This window comes from Dromiciops gliroides, chromosome 1, assembly GCF_019393635.1.
Source record: "Dromiciops gliroides isolate mDroGli1 chromosome 1, mDroGli1.pri, whole genome shotgun sequence".
NCBI classification, from domain to species: Eukaryota; Metazoa; Chordata; class Mammalia; order Microbiotheria; family Microbiotheriidae; genus Dromiciops; species Dromiciops gliroides.
Window position 1 is genome coordinate 761,490,232 of NC_057861.1, and position 17,137 is coordinate 761,507,368.

The 17,137-nt window shown below is 49.5% G+C and overlaps 1 protein-coding gene across 1 annotated transcript in view; it reads right to left on the bottom strand.

Annotated features, from left to right (window-relative positions):
• STAC (SH3 and cysteine rich domain) overlaps window positions 1–17,137 on the bottom strand; it is a 64,888-nt gene that overhangs the window by 30,956 nt on the left and 16,795 nt on the right. Inside the window, exon 2 of the mRNA XM_043977298.1 lies at window positions 4,783–5,065. Within this exon, the coding sequence (XP_043833233.1) occupies window positions 4,783–5,065 (283 nt within the window). The remainder of the gene's footprint in view (window positions 1–4,782; window positions 5,066–17,137) is intronic.

Below are 17,137 nucleotides of genomic sequence, written 5' to 3' on the forward strand. Positions count from 1 at the left end.
TGGAGAAGTTTCAGATACATGACCAGTGTGGTAGCTGTGAGAATATATTTTTGATTGCACCCCGTTCATTGAGTAAGAACTTTATATAGTAGAAGGTTGTCTGCTAGCCTGTGTGGTGGACTCCATTTGGCCTTCCTCACAGGGCACAATGAAATTCACTGGACTGGAGGATACAGAATCATCCTGGGGGGGTGGGGGCTTGAGCCCTATTCTGATTGGATAAAGCTGTACTGTATTGTAGCCCTTAGAGGAAGGAGATGAACTCTGCCACCCTGAAAGAGGTGGAGTTCTCTGAGAGCCAGAGAGAGTTTGGCAATTTTCACTGGTATGGAGTGGAGTGCGGGAGAGCAGAGTCTGGTTCTTTTGGCGCATCTTTCTCCTCTCTGATGGATTTCCCTGGGCCATACCTAGTTAGGGGCAGCAGTGACATCTGGTGGGTAAATGAGTTAGCTGTGAATCCATCACATTGGCTCCATTTTAAAACATAAATAACCATTTCTTTGAGGTAAGTCTCAGCCAGCGTCCTCAGGCTCACAGAAAGGGCTCCATCCCTCAAGGGAGTGAAAAGAAGGCCAAAGCAGGATGCCAGGAGCACTCCACCCGTCTGCTGAAGGGGAGCTCGCTGGAGGCTGGCAGAGCCCAGAAGCTCAGTGAGGGAACAGAGTGGCAGAAGAATCACAGCTGCCCACACTGGGCAGGCAGATTAACAGTCCTCTTTGCTTCAGAATGTTTGTCCCTCTTCCTCCTCTTTCCAGGGCTTTGTGCCATCTATTTTTACACATCTCCAGGGACTCTGGCTGCCCAAGGGAGGGGTAGACAGCTTCCTCTGGAAGCTGCTGCTGTGACTACATAGATCTTAGTACTTTTGCCAAGATTTAGCTTCAGTTCTCTCCTTTATACCAGCACATCACTCTGCCTCTGCATCCTCCGATCATGGGACCAGTGCTCGCTTGCTCTCTCTCTCTCTCTCTCTCTCTCTCTCTCTCTCTCTCTCTCTCTCTCTCTCTCTCTCTCTCTTTCTCTATCGGCAGAGCAATGGGGGTTAAGTGACTTGCCCAAGGTCACACAGCTAGTAAGTGTCAAGTGTCTGAATCTGGATTTGAACTCAGGTCCTCCTGAATCCAGGGCTGGTGCTTTATCCACTGTGCCACCTAGCTGCCCCCTACCAATGCTCTTTTGATGCCTGTTGCTTGTTACTGTGACTGCCAAGCTTGATATCCCCTTCCTTTTGACTCGTCTCCAGGAGGGCTACCCAGTGTTTGGGATACTTCTTGAAACAGCCTGTTTTATGGGAGACTGAATTCTATGGAACCTCTCTGTCTTCTCCACACTTGATCATCGGATTGTACATGTGTGTGTTTTGCTGAGAAAAGGAGGGGCGTCAAGTTACAATGGATGTGTGTGTATGTACACACACACACACACCATTGTGTTATGGAAGAGACTTCTTGGAGCATGATGGGCAGCCTCCAAAAAGGCTGGATGGACCAAGGTCATGGCTCCTATAGTATGGACACTAGTTCACATACAGGCTGAACTGGATCATCTTTGAGGTCTCTCCTCACTCTCTGAGCCTAGGAGTTACTAGGATGAGGGTGTCTCCATATGCCCAAGCTCAAGAAACTGTTCCCCCCACCCCCTCCACTCACTCTTTTATATTGTGGACAGGTTCATATCAACTCAGTACAAATGTCTGGTCTCTTTTAGCGTCATTGCTCAATGCCTACTCATCGTTTACAATGGTTGTCTCGGACAAGGTAATTCTCGGACTAGAAGAGGCAGAATCAAATTCCCTAGTCAAACCAAGAGTGAATGAAGTCCTTACTATGTGCCAGGCACCTTGCTAAGTGTTGCGCATCCAGCGAAATTAGCTGGCCCAGATCGGGCATTTACAAATGAATGTGAGCCCTTTAAGGCTCACAAGGCGTTTTAGGGATGTTAACTCAAAAATAATCCCTGCCCTCAAGGAGCTCACGTTGTATGAGGAGGGACTAACTTACAGGTGCTGGCCCCCAAACCCCACCTTCATTAAAGAGGGAACCTGGGGAGGGGAAGAGAAAGTCTACGATTCAGGAAGACCTGTGTTCATATCCTGCTCTGACACTTATTCTCACCACCAGCAAGTCAATTTGCCTCTCTGCCTCGAGAAACTCCCTTTAACTCTCTCTCTCTCTCTCTCTCTCTCTCTCTCTCTCTCTCTCTCTCTCTCTCTCTCTTTCTCTCTCTCTCTCTCCTCTCTCCTTCCCCTTCTCTTTCTGTCTCTGTCTCTCCTTCTCTCTCTCCTTCCCCTTCTCTTTCTGTCTCTGTCTCTCCTTCTCTCTCTCCTTCCCCCTTTCTTTCTGTCTCTGTCTCTGTCTCACTGTCTCTCTCCTCTCTTCTTCCCCTTCTCTTTCTGTCTGTCTCTCCTTCTCTCTCTCCTTCCCCCTTTCTTTCTGTCTGTCTCTCTCTGTCTCTGTCTCACTGTCTCTCTCCTCTCTTCTTCCCCTTCTCTTTCTGTCTGTCTCTCCTTCTCTCTCTCCTTCTCCCTTTCTTTCTGTCTCTCTGTCTGTCTCACTGTCTCTCTCCTCTCTCCTTCCCCTTCTCTTTCTGTCTCTGTCTCTCCTTCTGTCTGTCTCTCCTTCCCCCTTTCTTTCTGTCTCTGTCTCTCCTTCCCCCTTTCTTTCTCTCTCTCTCTCTCCTTCCCCTTCTCTTTCTGTCTCTGTCCCTCCTTCTCTCTCTCCTTCCCCCTTCTCTTTCTGTCTCTGTCCCTCCTTCTCTCTCTCCTTCCCCCTTTCTTTCTGTCTCTGTCTCTCTCCTTCCCCTTCTCTTTCTCTCTCTCTGTCTCTGTCTCATTGTCTCTCTCCTCTCTCCTTCCCCTTCTCTTTCTGTCTCTGTCTCACTGTCTCTCTCCTCTCTCCTTCCCCTTCTCTTTCTGTTTCTGTCTCTCCTTCTCTCTCTCCTTCCCCCTTTCTTTCTGTCTCTGTCTCTCCTTCTCTCTTCTTCCCCCCTTCTTTCTGTCTCTGTCTCTCTTTCTCTCTCTCCTTCCCCCTTTCTTTCTCTCTCTCTCTGTCTCACTGTCTCTCTCCTTCCCCTTCTCTTTCTGTCTCTGTCCCTCCTTCTCTCTCTCCTTCCCCCTTCTCTTTCTGTCTCTGTCTCTCCTTCTCTCTCTCCTTCCCCTTCTCTTTCTGTCTCTGTCCTTCCTTCTCTCTCTCCTTCCCCCTTCTCTTTCTGTCTCTGTCCCTCCTTCTCTCTCTCCTTCCCCCTTTCTTTCTGTCTCTGTCTCTCTCCTTCCCCTTCTCTTTCTGTCTCTCTCTCTGTCTTATTGTCTCTCTCCTCTCTCCTTCCCCTTCTCTTTCTGTCTCTGTCTCACTGTCTCTCTCCTCTCTCCTTCCCCCTTTCTTTCTGTCTCTGTCTCTCCTTCCCCTTTTCTTTCTGTCTCTGTCTCTCCTCCCCCTTTCTTTCTGTCTCTCTCTCTGTCTCACTGTCTCTCTCCTCTCTCCTTCCCCTTCTCTTTCTGTCTCTGTCTCTCCTTCTCTCTCTCCTTCCCCTTCTCTTTCTGTCTCTGTCCCTCCTCTCTCTCCTTCCCCTTCTCTTTCTGTCTCTGTCCCTCCTCCTCTCTCTCCTTCCCCCTTTCTTTCTGTCTCTGTCTCTCTCCTCTCTCCTTCCCCTTCTCTCTCTCTGTCTCTGTCTCTGTCTCATTGTCTCTCTCCTCTCTCCTTCCCCTTCTCTTTCTGTCTCTGTCTCACTGTCTCTCTCCTCTCTCCTTCCCCTTCTCTTTTTGTCTCTGTCTCACTGTCTCTCTCCTCTCTCCTTCCCCTTCTCTTTCTGTCTCTGTCTCTCCTTGCCTCTTTCTTTCTGTCTCTGTCTCTCCTTCCCCCTTTCTTTCTGTCTCTGTCTCTCCTCCCCCTTTCTTTCTGTCTCTCTCTCTGTCTCACTGTCTCTCTCCTCTCTCCTTCCCCTTCTCTTTCTGTCTCTGTCCCTCCTTCTCTCTCTCCTTCCCCCTTCTCTTTCTGTCTCTGTCTCTCCTTCTCTCTCTCCTTCCCCTTCTCTTTCTGTCTCTGTCCCTCCCTCTCTCTCTCCTTCCCCCTTCTCTTTCTGTCTCTGTCCCTCCTCCTCTCTCTCCTTCCCCCTTTCTTTCTGTCTCTGTCTCTCTCCTCTCTCCTTCCCCTTCTCTTTCTGTCTCTGTCTCACTGTCTCTCTCCTCTCTCCTTCCCCTTCTCTTTCTGTCTCTGTCTCACTGTCTCTCTCCTCTTTCCTTCCCCTTCTCTTTCTGTCTCTGTCTCTCCTTCTCTCTCCTTCCCCCTTTCTTTCTGTCTCTCTCTCTCCTTCTCTCTCTCCTTCCCCCTTTCTTTCTCTCTCTCTCTCTCTCTGTCTCTGTCCCTCTCCCTCCATATCCTTAGTGCTCAGGTTAGCACCTTAGCCCGAGTAGCCTTAGGAAGGTTACCGGGAAGAAGGGATGGGTCAGAGATTCGAATCAGGCGTTGCCCCTTCGACAGGAATCCCTGGCCAGTTCCTTTTTAACAGACGTTGTGTAAGCCCTGCCACCCAGAGCTCCCCCTGCTTACATAGCGTGCAGCAATTTTCCCATGCTCACCCTGCTTCAGTCCTCACAGTGCCTTTCTACCCCCGATTGCCATTCATTTGCAAGAGCATGTCACTGGCCCAGCCAGGGACTGGTCTTGAGCTTGGCACAAGCCACCCCGAGAGTCCAGCACACCTTGTGGCCTTAGCCCGGCCAGATGGTCCAAAGAAGCAAGAGAGGGGTGGCAGAGCAGGCAGGGGAAGGGAAGGCAGAGGCCTTACCTACGATCATGTGGCTGCAGACGTCACAGAAGGTGGGCTTCTTGAAGAGGTGCTCCTGGAAGGCGTGGGCCCCGCTGCCCGCCGGGGGCTGCAGCCGCCCTCTGGTGGGCGTGGCGCCCAGGCTCCCTGCGCCTCGGGGCTGGCTCCCGCCGCCGACCGGGATCTCGGGCAGTGTGTCCGCTGCTAGCTTCCCGTCACTGCTGGTCCCTTGGAAGAAGTTGTCGGCACTTTTACTCCGCAAACTTTTGGTCTTGAAAGAAAGCGACCGTTTTAGCTTCTGCAGCTGCAACACAAGGACAGAACAGGGCCCCTTACTCGCCATCACTTGGTCCGGGCGGGCGGGAGGGGCGCGCGGTCCCTGCCTGGTCTCACTGATGCCCCAACCGGCACCAGACTCACGGCTTCCCTGTTTGGAGTCAGAAGTGGCCCAGTGAAAGGAACCCATCGTGGGCCCTCGGTCTAGCCTGGAAGTCAGCGATTAAATGGAATGTCCTCAGGCAGGAGGGTGGGGGTGGGTGGGGGGCGGAGACGCAGCCTACCTCCTTCTGCCCCTTCTCTGCCTCCCAGCCTCCCCACAAACCTCTGGAGAGCCGCTAGCTCTCTGCCAAGACGGAATGAGAACTGGCTTTGTTATCCTTGGAGCCGCAATGACCCCTGGGCCTTTGGCCCAGCCCCGGCCGAGGGAGTGTTCTGTCTGCAACATACATGACCGGGGACCAACCGCTGTCTCCCCAGAAGGCCCGGTTTACTGTGTCACGGCTCTCACTGGGTGCGAAATATTCCTACCGAAAGCTCAATGCTCCTATAATTAAACCCAAATCTGCTGGAACTGGGGGACCTACCGGGACTCGCTGGGTCGTGTTCAAAAGGGGCTCACTGTGGGTGCTGCTGGGCGGCCAGGTCCACACAGGGAGAGCAAAACCGATAAGGGAAATAACTGAATGGTCCTACTGAAAACCCACACCTCAGCAGCACAGCAGTGAGAACTACAGGCTGTCATTTGGTTTCCTTCCTGCACACCAACCTCCATTCAAATCTCACCCTGGCTGCCCACCAGACCTTGGACAGCTTACTTCTCCCTGGGCCCCGACTTCCTTAGAATTGGGTGGGGAGAGATGATCTTGAAGGTCCTTTCCAGATCCAAAATTGTATTATTTTGAATCAAGATCCTGGAGCCTAGTCTAGCAGCTGCCTCTTACCTATCATGTGACCTTGGCCAGGCTATTTCAACCTGTCTCTTCATCTCTGTAGTGGGAGTAATGACATCTGTCCCACCCACTTCCCAGAGTGGAGTTGAGGATTCAGGGAGGCAGCCTCGTCTCCAGGGGGAGAGAAGGAGAAGGGACAGGGTAGTGAAGAAGAGCATGTTTTCTTGTGTTATATCCCATCCAAGCTGCCTGCCTGAGCTTTGCAGGACCAAGATCCATTCCCCCTAGGGCTCTTGGCTTGGCTCTCTTCTCTCCGCTCTTATATGTTGACCTCATCAGTTCCCATAGGTCTACTTATCATCTCTCCGCAGATGATTCTGAATTATACATCCAGTCCTCATCTCTCTCCTGAGCTCTTGCCCTGCACCTCCAGAGGCAGAAATCATCAGCTTTCCCCCAAATCATTGTTCCTTCTGACTTCTCTGTTTCTCTTGAAGGCACCGCCGTCCTCCTTGTCTCCCATGTTCATCAACTCGGTGTCATTCTGGACTCCTTGCATTCCCTAATTCATCCTTTTTAATCAATTGCCGAGTTGTGCTGGTCTCACCTCTTCCACAACCCTCATTTTCCTCACCCCCTCACCCACAGCTATCTTAGTGAGGGGTCTCAGCTTCCCTCATTCTGACTCCTACAATAGCTCCGCCCATTCTGTATTTATTTGGTGAGTGTCCTTACCTTGTCTGCCTTTACACAGAATGCAAACTCCCTGAGGGCAGGGAGACACTTAGCATAGTGAGCAATAACTAAACCTAGATAATAATAATGAAAACTTGTTCTTATGTAGCACTGTAAGACACTTTATATTTATTTATTTATTTATTTATTTTTGCAGGGCAATGGGGGTTAAGTGACTTCTCCAGGTCACACAGCTTGTAAGTGTCAAGTGTCTGAGGCCAGATTTGAATTCAGGTACTCTTGAATCCAGGGCCGGGGCTCTATCCACTGTGCCACCTAGCTGCCCTCTGCAAGACACTTTAAAAGGAGGGTTATGTGATGTCTCTCCAAACACTGATGGAAGCCATTCCCCCTTATGATTAAGCTAACTATCCCTCACCTACCACTTTGTTCTTTATAGTGATATAATCTCCAGGTATCAGAATGGATGCAGAGATGTAATGGGAACCAGAATTGGGAGTGCTCTAGTTTTGCATGAACTGGGACTGTCAGGGAAGCTAAAGACATGCAAGAGGCTTCTGCCCCCTCCTCCTTCCCCTCCCCACAGCTGTATTGGGCAAAAGAGGAGGCTCAGTCGGGGCAGCTAGGTGGCACAATGGATAGAGCTCCAGCCCTGGAGTCAGGAGGACCTGAGTTCAAATCCGACCTCATACACTTGACACTTACTAGCTGTGTGGCCCTGGGCAAGTCACTTAACCTTCATTGCCCTGCAAAAAAAAGAAAAGAAAAGAAAAAGAGGAGGCTCAAAGAAAAGCTCAGATCAATTGCTCAGGGTGGGTGGGAGGACGCAAACTGACTGCAGAGATAAGGCAGAGCTGCTCACTTCTATTTTCCCTCTTTTTTCTCTGCCAAGGAGAATAACAACCTCAGATGGGAAAGGACTGAACAGGATTCTAAGGAGATGGAATAAGACAGCACTTGTCCGCCCAGAATGACTTCAGATGACCTGGCCTAAATGAACCACATCCTTGGATACTCAAAGAATGGGTAGATGTGGTGGCTGAACCCCTGTCAGTGAAATTCAAAAAAATCATGAAGAGATACTGCAGGCTTGGAGAATCCAGACCAATCCAATCCACATTTATTATGGACCTACTATGTGCCAGGAGCTCTGGTAGGTGCTGGGGATATAATTGATAAAATGAAAGACAGTACCTAACTTCAAGGAGCTTACAATCTAATGGATGTGTGTGTGTGAAAGATTCCTATATGAATTAATATATGAATTAGTATAAGATTATCCAAGCATAGGCCTAGTTGAGATGACCTCTAGTTCACCCCTATGTGACTGGAATTTCATGACCCCCAAATTCTCTTTAGTGTGACTCGCCTCTCATCCACAGTGTATGTTTATGTCGGGAGGAGCCTGAGAAGGAGAAGGATAACGACCTTGAAGGACCCTGGCCAGGTCCTCCAGGCTGCACTTAGTTTACTGCCCTTGAGTTCCTGTTCTTCTGGGTCCGGCAGGGTGGGCCCTCCTGGGACTTTATCTAAGGATCGACATTATTACAATATCCTTGGCAGTGAGCCTTCTTTGTCCTCAGACTTTTTAAGCTCAGCCCTCCCCCAGTGTAGTTGGGGTGGGGGGGGCTGGCTCGGGAGTCACCCCGGAGCCTTCCTGGTCAGGACTCTAGAGGCTGAGAACCAGAACTCCCCAGCTAGAAAAAATCCAGATGTTGGTGCTCTCCTGACTTGGTGATGTTTTTATTTTCTTTTTCTTTTGGAAACCTCACCCAAGGGGCTGAGCTCCCTATCGGGACTCAAAGTCTGTGAATAGGGATTCTCCGGCCACTAAATTGAGAGTTGTTTCTTTCCTGATTTGGTGATGTTTTCTTTGATATGTTTGGTACACACACACACACACACACACACACACACACACACACACACACACACACACGCAGATAGATGTAGATAGATATAGATGGAAAATTCTCTCCAGATCCAGAAAAAACAAACTGTTGAATCTGGATGCAGATCGAACCATACCATTTCTATTGTTTTTGTTGTTTTTCTTTTTTGAGGTTTTTCCTTTTTGCTCTGATTCTTCTCTCATTACATGACTGATGCAGAAATATGTTTAATGTGATTGTGCATATAAAACCTATATCAGATTACTTGCTGTTTCTCGGAGGAGGGAGAGAGGGGAGGGAGAAAAATTTGAAACTAGAAATCTTATAAAAACAAATGTTGAAAACAATCTCTAAATGTAACTGGAAAATAATAAAATATTTATATGGAAATATATATATATATATGCAGGATTTGCTTTATGTGTGATCATACTAGGCTGCATTGGATATTTTCTTTATAAAACTCATCTGCCTTTACCTTTCCTTTAATTATTATATTCTATTAAAAATCATTTTAATCTCTATTTGAGAGCATGTCATTTTGTAGGAGCGAATCAAAGCCAAACTTCCTTAACTAAATGGGGGGGGGGAAGATGACATGAAAAAGTATGGCAGAAAAGCAGGGGCCGGGCAGAGGTTATCTGGTGAAGGGGCATCTTATTCTGTGCAGTTGAAACCAGGCAGAGTATCAAGTGCAGGGAAGATTGAGCTGAAAAGTCCAATTTCTGCCCTCTCTAAAGTTTGGTACTCCACCCTCCAGCCCTCCAATCTGAGCTGAGAGGAATCCGAGGCCGGCGGTGTCAGTCCAGGATTGAGTTAGTAGTGGGTGGTGAGATTAGAGGTGAGGAACTTAACCTGGGAGAGGTGACTCTTCTGGCATTGAATCAGGCAGAGCAGCAGATACCAGCGGCCAATAGCCAAGTCCTGCCTTTTGGCTTGTTGTTTGTTGTTGTTTGGGTAAGGGATGACAACAGGGAACTCTAGGTCAATGAGCTGAGCCCTTAGTGAAATTGTAGAACTTCTTATCAAAGAAGTGCTTAGTTGAATGTCTAGAAAAGGATCACTAAGTTAAATGTAGTTAGATTAAGAACAGCTTATGTCTATACAAGTTTGTAACAGGGTTTTGTTTTTCTTGCTTTCTCAGCTGGGGAGGGGGAGGTGGGAGAGCAAGAAGGTGAATCTGAACATTTTAAAATTAAAGCCAGATTGTTGATAGAGTGAGCTGAGGTTCTTTTGGGATAGACATTAAAATGGCAGCTCAGGGAATGCCACAGCGATGGTTTGCCTCCATTGTAGCCAAATGTAGGATCTAGTACCTCTTGCTATTCTTTTGGGTAGTATTCTTGTGGTTGTTCTTCATTCTCAAAGAGGAGATGATGTCATGACTTGGCAGTGAATTGGATTTAAATGAGCAGGGCTGGGCAAGGTCACCAGCCTCATTCACTCCTCCAGGGCCATCTGGGCCCAGTGGCAAGATATGGATCGGGATGACTGGAGATGGCCCTGATGCAGTGGGAGACCTTGGCCTTTTTAAGTGAAGGTCTTTCCCAGGTATCAACGCCCATTCAGTGATTGAGGCTTGGTAAAAAGGAGGCAAAGAATGACCCCCCTTGACCTAGTAATAGAAATTAGTCTGGGAGGGGAAGAACCTCAGGGTTTGTCCACACAGGGAATAATACCCTTACCTGTGGGTGCTCTGCCCAAAGGAACATAAATCTTGATCACTGAAGCCTAGCAAGGCATCTTGGGACTGACAGACTAGATTTCTTTTTTATGGACCATGCCTTAAACCCAAATCGCTCTGGTTCTCATTGGTTGACATAGGTCCCAGCCATTGGGTCATTGTTTGGGCTCTGATGTCTCAGAGTAAGTGTAAATGGCAATTGTGGGTAACGTGGTGAGAGGCCATCTAGATGACAGGAGATAAGTGGGTAAATGGACAGACCCAAAGAACAGTCTTTGAGGGTTTGATGCCAGCTCGGAAGGGGCCTCCAGGGGAGTTGCTCAGGGATCTGTGATTGGCCCAGGTGATGCTAGGTAACAACATCTTTATCAGTGGCATGAACAAGGCATCAATAACATTTTCAGCTGACCTTAAGCTGACAAAGATGGTTAGCATGCTAGCAGACAGACTCAGCATCATAAAGGATTGAGGCAGGCTCAGCTGAATCTATAAAGAAGATGGAAAGCAATTGAGATAAATGGAACATCATCCTTGGGCTAAAAAAGGACCTTTCAAGTGTCTTTTGGGGGAATTGTGGGAACATTGGGCTGAAAGCTAAGGATATGAAAGGCACAGGAGCTGATCTTGGGCTACATTCAAAGAAATAAGAGAAGAGTTAGTCCCTCTGTCCTCTGTCTTGTCAGATCACTTCTGGAGTTGGGTGATGACTAGGGGATCAGCTATGAAAGGAGTCCCATGACCAAGACCCATTACGGGTCAGCTGCAGCAGAAACGACAGCACTGCCAGGAAATAGAGTAAAAGAAGCCTAGAAAGTCCTCCAAAGGACCCAGGGAAACAGTCCCAGAGAGTGACAGAACTTCCCCAAGGTTCTTCTGGGTGCTTGGGGTCATGTCCTATTGGGGGGCTTAGCATGGTCTGCCATGGAAGCTGGAAGACTTCTCCTTCCTTTCTCTTCTTCCCAGTTGCCACTGTCTAGAGGGGTGACTATGAGAATGCATGTGTCATTCATCTTGGGTGGGCAGGACCTTTTGGATCAGAGGCCCCCTTGGCACCTTTATGCCTTCAGGAATGCTGTTTCCACTAGCCTACAGACAGCGAGCTTCCTGGGTTGGGAAAGGCTTTTGAGGTTGAAAACAAAGATCAATAATTACAGAAATGAAATCAGATTTTCTGTTTCTCAATATAATTTGCTGTTGAGCAAAGCTAACCCCTTCCCCCACCCTGACTTGAAATGAGATGCTCGAGCTAAAACTCATTCCATTTTTGTCTGTCTGGGGGATGTCTTCAAGTTCAGGATTCCTGTCCTGTCCTCTCTCTCCTCCTTTGCTCTCTCTCTTCTTCTCTCCAGACCCCTGCAAGTGGCTTGGGGTGTGTTCAAGTGTCTGTACTTGAAGATACTTCTCCAGGGGGAGCAGCCTTCAGGCCTCTCATTCTCGAGATGCGTCATGGCACTGGGTGAAAGGTTTCTAAATAGGAGCTCCCTTTTTTCCTGTGGTAGTTCTGTGAGAACCCTTTCCCCTTTGGTGCGGGGGATCACCCATTCTTCTTGTCCCTGCGCCTCATTGGCTGCTGGGACATACAAGAAAACCCTTTCATATACCCTGAGTCCTACAAAGGGAGGTGCTGCTCCCTCAATTCTCCCAGACCTCTGCTCTCACCCTGAGCTTCTCAAAAAGACAGACACTCCACAACCCTCAGCAGCTCCAGGAGCCATGAGAGCCAGGTAGGCATTCTCCTCTCTACCCGAGGTTTGCTGCAGCCATTTGCTGGATGGGAAGAAAGGGGAATGACATTCAGCTGAGGTCACTGGAGACCACCAGGAGACCCCTTTTTACTTGGCTTCCCAGAACCATCTCCTTCAACTTCTCAGTCTGATGATTCAATTTCTGATGTGTTCCCTAAGCCTCTCTGACTCAGACTCTGCTGTAGGCACATCCTAATGTCTCAAAAAGGGGGTAGAATCTTGTGCTTCATTTTAAAAGTTTTGTGTTATTAAAGTAAAGTTTGGTTGTTAATTTTAAAAGCAAGCCTAAGTTTTCATTTCTTTAGACTGATGACTCAAATGAATGTCTTTTATAATTGAGTATTCGAGAAAAGCTTGTCTTTTAAAAATTTCCCTGGGTGCCCACCCTAATGAAATGAGCTGTCTGCCCAAGCCCATGGGTGTGTGTTCCCCAAGGCACACTGGCTCCTTCCAACTCCATCCCTTGCACACTATGGTAACTGGGAAGAATCAGAGGGGAAGCTCTGGGGGGCTACTGGCAACTCCATGTGATCCCCCAGAGTTCCCTTTGTTTTCTGGGTCAGGCAGCAGTTAATTCCCATCATCCTCATGGTCTAGGAGACACTTTTCTTTTTTAATGGGAAAAGTTACCTAACATGTAATCTACAAAGAAAATGGAAACTGTCAGGACAGGAATTATGGGCCCCGAATGTGAAGACTGTTTATCTACTCCTTGTGCTAGAAGCAGAGCCTGTGAGAGATGCCCAGCTCAGTGGATAGGAAAGGTGGAGAGAGCCAAGACTCTAATGAAAAAATCGGGAGCTAATCTTCCAGTGTGTGCAAAGCCCTTCAGTGCCTGCACTGCAGCAAAGGCGGGCCGCTGAGGAGTGGGTCCTTTACCCCTGACGGAGCTCCCGGTGGGGGCTCCTGGCCAGTCACCACATGGTGATAGTGGGGCCAGGCAGGGGGGGGGGATCAAGTCACCGACAGAGGAGAATGGAGGACTCCAAATGCCTCAGGGGTGGGCAGGAGGGGGGTGGGATCGTGGAGGGGGCCGTAGGTCCTGAGGAGAGTGCCAAGCACGGAGCAGGGGCCGGACCAGTGTTAACCGGTCAGATGCACTGATAGATTTAGGCAAAAACATGGACGCGGATCTCCCAGGATTAGAAAAAGTGGAGGGGCTGTGATGGGGGCGAGAGGACCCAGGGCCACCAAAGTACTGAAATCAGTGACCACCCGAATGGCGGAGAAGCAGGAAGCGACCACTGGGGGCTGCCTATAATCCTCCCTGAACTGAGAGAGATACCAGGCAGCGCTCTGCAGAGCCTGGCTCCCTCTCTTAGTGCGCGCTCTGAAGCAGCCAAAGCCAACAAGTCTCTGCACAGGTCGCCCCCAGTGTCGGGATGCACGTCCTCTTCCTCCCTTCTGCTGTTTATCACTCAGTCCTCACATTCCTTCCAGGCCCAGCTCAGGCACCACCTCCTTTGGAGGCCCCCTTTGGACCCCACGGCAACTGGCAGCCCCCACCCCAAAGTGACTTGGTGTTTTTTCTTTTGCCTGGGCCTCCTTGGCCTAGGGAGCCCCAAATGAGGAATTCTTCCCCACTTCCCAACACAGATCAGTGGCCTAGAGCTGAGATGTTAAGTGAATATGCCCATGGTCTCTGTACCATTAGTAGGTGCCAGAGGAAGCATCTGAATCCAAGGCTTCTTGGTACCAGGGAGGCTCTCTAACCACTGCACCACACTGCCCCTCTGTTCACTTGCTCTGCAGTTTTTATTTTCTCACACTGGGTATTCCCACAGCAGACTGGACATTCCTCGAGAGCAGGAATTGCTCTTTTTTCTTTGTATCTCCAATTCCTTGAACAGTGTTGGGCATCCTTGCTGATTGACTGAATGGTCTCCATTATTCACGGCAGACAAACTCGGCGGTGATGGGTCTGTCCTCTAAGATCTTCAGCCCCTTCCAGGCTCAGCTCAGGCTTGTTTTCCTTCCTCCCATCCCCATCCTGAGCCTTTGCTCATTGTCCAGCAGGTGACCAGGAACCAGTGACCAGGGATTTAGTTCTCCCCCTCCCCCAGACATTTTCTGGCAGCTCTGGAGGCCAAGAAGACCAACTTCTTCTCAACCCCCCCCCCCCCCCCCCCCCCCCCCGTGTAGAGTTTCTAAGGCCAGCAGGGAACTCTCCATGGAGCCTCGCGGTGGCCCGGGGGAGGGGCAAGGATTATCAGCCCCATTTTGCACCTGCCAGCCAGTCAGAGGACCTACCTTCTAATGCCCCCAGGCACTTTCTAGATGTGGGGCCTTGGCTATGCCATTTCCCTGGGCCTCAGTTAAGATGTTTCCTCATTTGTCAAATGAGGGGGTTGGATTAAGTTACATCTCAGGTCTCCCTGGCTCCTCTCCTATGGTCCCATAATCTAATGTGGGTGCATAAACTATGATAATTGTCACTAATACTGCAATCCATGGTGACTGAATATCCCACGGGATAATAAACCCTCAAGCCTTTATTGTGTCTTTTATATGCTAGGTGTCAAGGACCAAAAGACAAGGAATGAAACCGTCTTGACTCACAGGGAGTTCCCATTCATGGCTTCAGGGCTTTTGCTAAAAACCTCTCCACCAATTCTTTCTTGGTCTCTCTAAGGCCCCCTGGGAGCCAAGCTGCCCGTGAGCTGCAGTACCCTGCTTCCTCCTGGTTTCATTTATAGCTGGAAGATCAAGAGGGTTCCACTCCTCCAGTGACATGTTCCCAACATGGTGGGAGGGGGGACCTACAAAGAGGTGACTTTCAGCAGAACTATTCAGGAAGGGGTGCCACGTGGTACATCCTGTTAGGGAGGCTTCAGAACTGATATTATTTCTTTTCCTCCTCTTCCTCCTTCTTCTCTTCCCCTGACCAAGTCTTAGGAGGCAAGAAGCCAGTGGGGTTGGGCAGGGAATCTGCTTGGGAGCCCACAGGCCAGGGAACATCTCTGGAGTGGGCACACACTCAGCAGGGCCTTGGGAAGGAGATCCCTGCTGGAGAGATAATTGAGGACACTCATTCATTTCTCTTGGCTGTTCCCTGTCTCCTACAGTGATGACCTGGTTCTTCAGCCCTGGGGTGTCTGAGCCTCATCTTCAGAGAGGGCAGGCTTGGCTTTAACCTTCAGGGACTCTTCCTTGAAGGAAAGGCTGGAGGAGAAACAGTGCTTTTCTTCATCACTTCCTGTGTCTGCTGTCCTGGGGTCAGGTGAGCTACCCCAGACCTGCTCATCCCAAGGGTGCAGGCCCTCAGCTAATGACTGCTTTTTCTGGCTGGAATAGCGTAAGACTAGAAAACAAACCCAAAACATCACAGTCATTATCCAACAGTCTCCTGGAAACATGACTGGAGGGTCCACACCAGAGTGCCCACGGCAGCCGTGCAATCCCTCCTCTCGTCTGGACTGCCACCTCCCCTGGGCCCCATGCAATGGCGCTTTGGGACCAAAGCAGGGAGAGCGAAACATTCTTGATCTCAGTCCCCCACCTTGAGCAATATGAGCAAGAAGCTCAGAGCCCTCCTCTTCCCCTTACTTTTCATAGACCACAGGAGTGGATGGACCCCCAGCTTAGGACTTTGAGATGCAAAGCCCTCTTGCTCTGCCATCCAGTTCTGGGGCAAGGAGCCAAGACAAGAGCTAGAGAATGTCTGGGATCTGTGTCTCCTCAGCTGAGGGTTCACTGTGTTGTTGTTTGTCCTTTGTCCTCAGAGAGGACCATGACATCGGGAGGTGATGTCATGACTTGGAGTTAGGTGAGGGAGGGCTGTGTAAAGTCACCAGCCTCACTCTCTCCTCCAGAGCCGTCTGGCAGGCCCAGTGGCAAGACATAGATAAGGATGACTGGAGATGGCCCCAGATGTTTGAGGCAGTTGGGATTAAATGACTTGCCTAGGGTCACACAGCTAGTAAGTGTCAAGTTTCTGAGGTGAGATTCGAACTCGGGTCCTCCAAACTTCATGGAGAAAGTGCACCACCTAGCTGTGTGGTATTAGACTAACTGCTGGGACCAGGACAAAGGATGGGGGAACTGGGGCTGGTCCTGTAAGGAATACTTGACTGAGACAGAAGCCCAGCAAATAGTGGAGGTGAAAATAGAACTGGATGGGACCACTGGATACCATGAAAGACTCAGTGCTTGGTAAGAAAGGCAGGGGACCACCCTCCTTACCCCACACCCCATCTTCTTGGATGATGGAGTCCTTGATGCATGAGGTCTTCCCCTGATCATCTCTGTTACCTGTAGAGGCTGGGGTAAGTAATTAGAAGGGTCCCTTTAACATCCGCAGAGGGAAACCTGAGGAGGCTTTGGGAGACGGAAGCACCAAACACTCTTTGAGGTAGACACAACTATTTTCTTTTACTATTGCTATGCATGACAGACTAGGTGGTTTCCCAAAGTATGACGCTGTGGTAATAATGGAGAAAGTGTTGTCATTGAAGAGAGGGAATTGGACAGGGGCTACCAGTCACAGATGTTGTTTGTATTTTCTCCATTAGTTTGTAGTGTCATCTTTTTATAGCTTGAGAATATTGAGCTCCAGGGGAATGGAGCATCCTCAGAGACAGCCCCTTTCAAGCACAAGGCTTGGCAGGATTAAGCTGCTGCTCCATGGGCATGGAGAGGATCTTCACTGGTTAATTAACAAAGAAAATAAAGCGTTATCGAGTGTTTTCTATGTGCCAGGCATTGTGCCAGGCACTGGGCAGCCAAATCCAAGCAAACCGAACCATCCTGCTTTTTAAAGAGCTTCCATTCTAATGGGAGAAGACAAGCCCTAGAGGAGAGCTTGAGGTGAGGGTCCATATGTAGTGTTTGCTTTGGAAATAGCTGGGGAGTGATGCCCAGACCTTCTGGGTCAGATGGGGCTCTTTTAGTAGAGTCCCGTGTCTCAAGGGCAGTGTCTAAGGCTTCAGTGTGTGTGTGTGTGTGTGTGTGTGTGTGTGTGTGTGTGTGTGTGTGTGTGTATCTGTCTGTCTGTATCTGTGTGTGTCTGTGTATGAGTGTGTACGTAGATGCAGGCATGCACATGGGGAGAGAGAATGAGGACAATAACCAGAGTGCAGGGAGCAGGGTGTGGAAATGAATCAACCAGAGTCACAGCCTGTTTCCTGGAGCTTCCAGAGCAGAGCCAGGGACCAGCTGCTATTTCTGCCAAAGCACCTAATGTGATGCGGG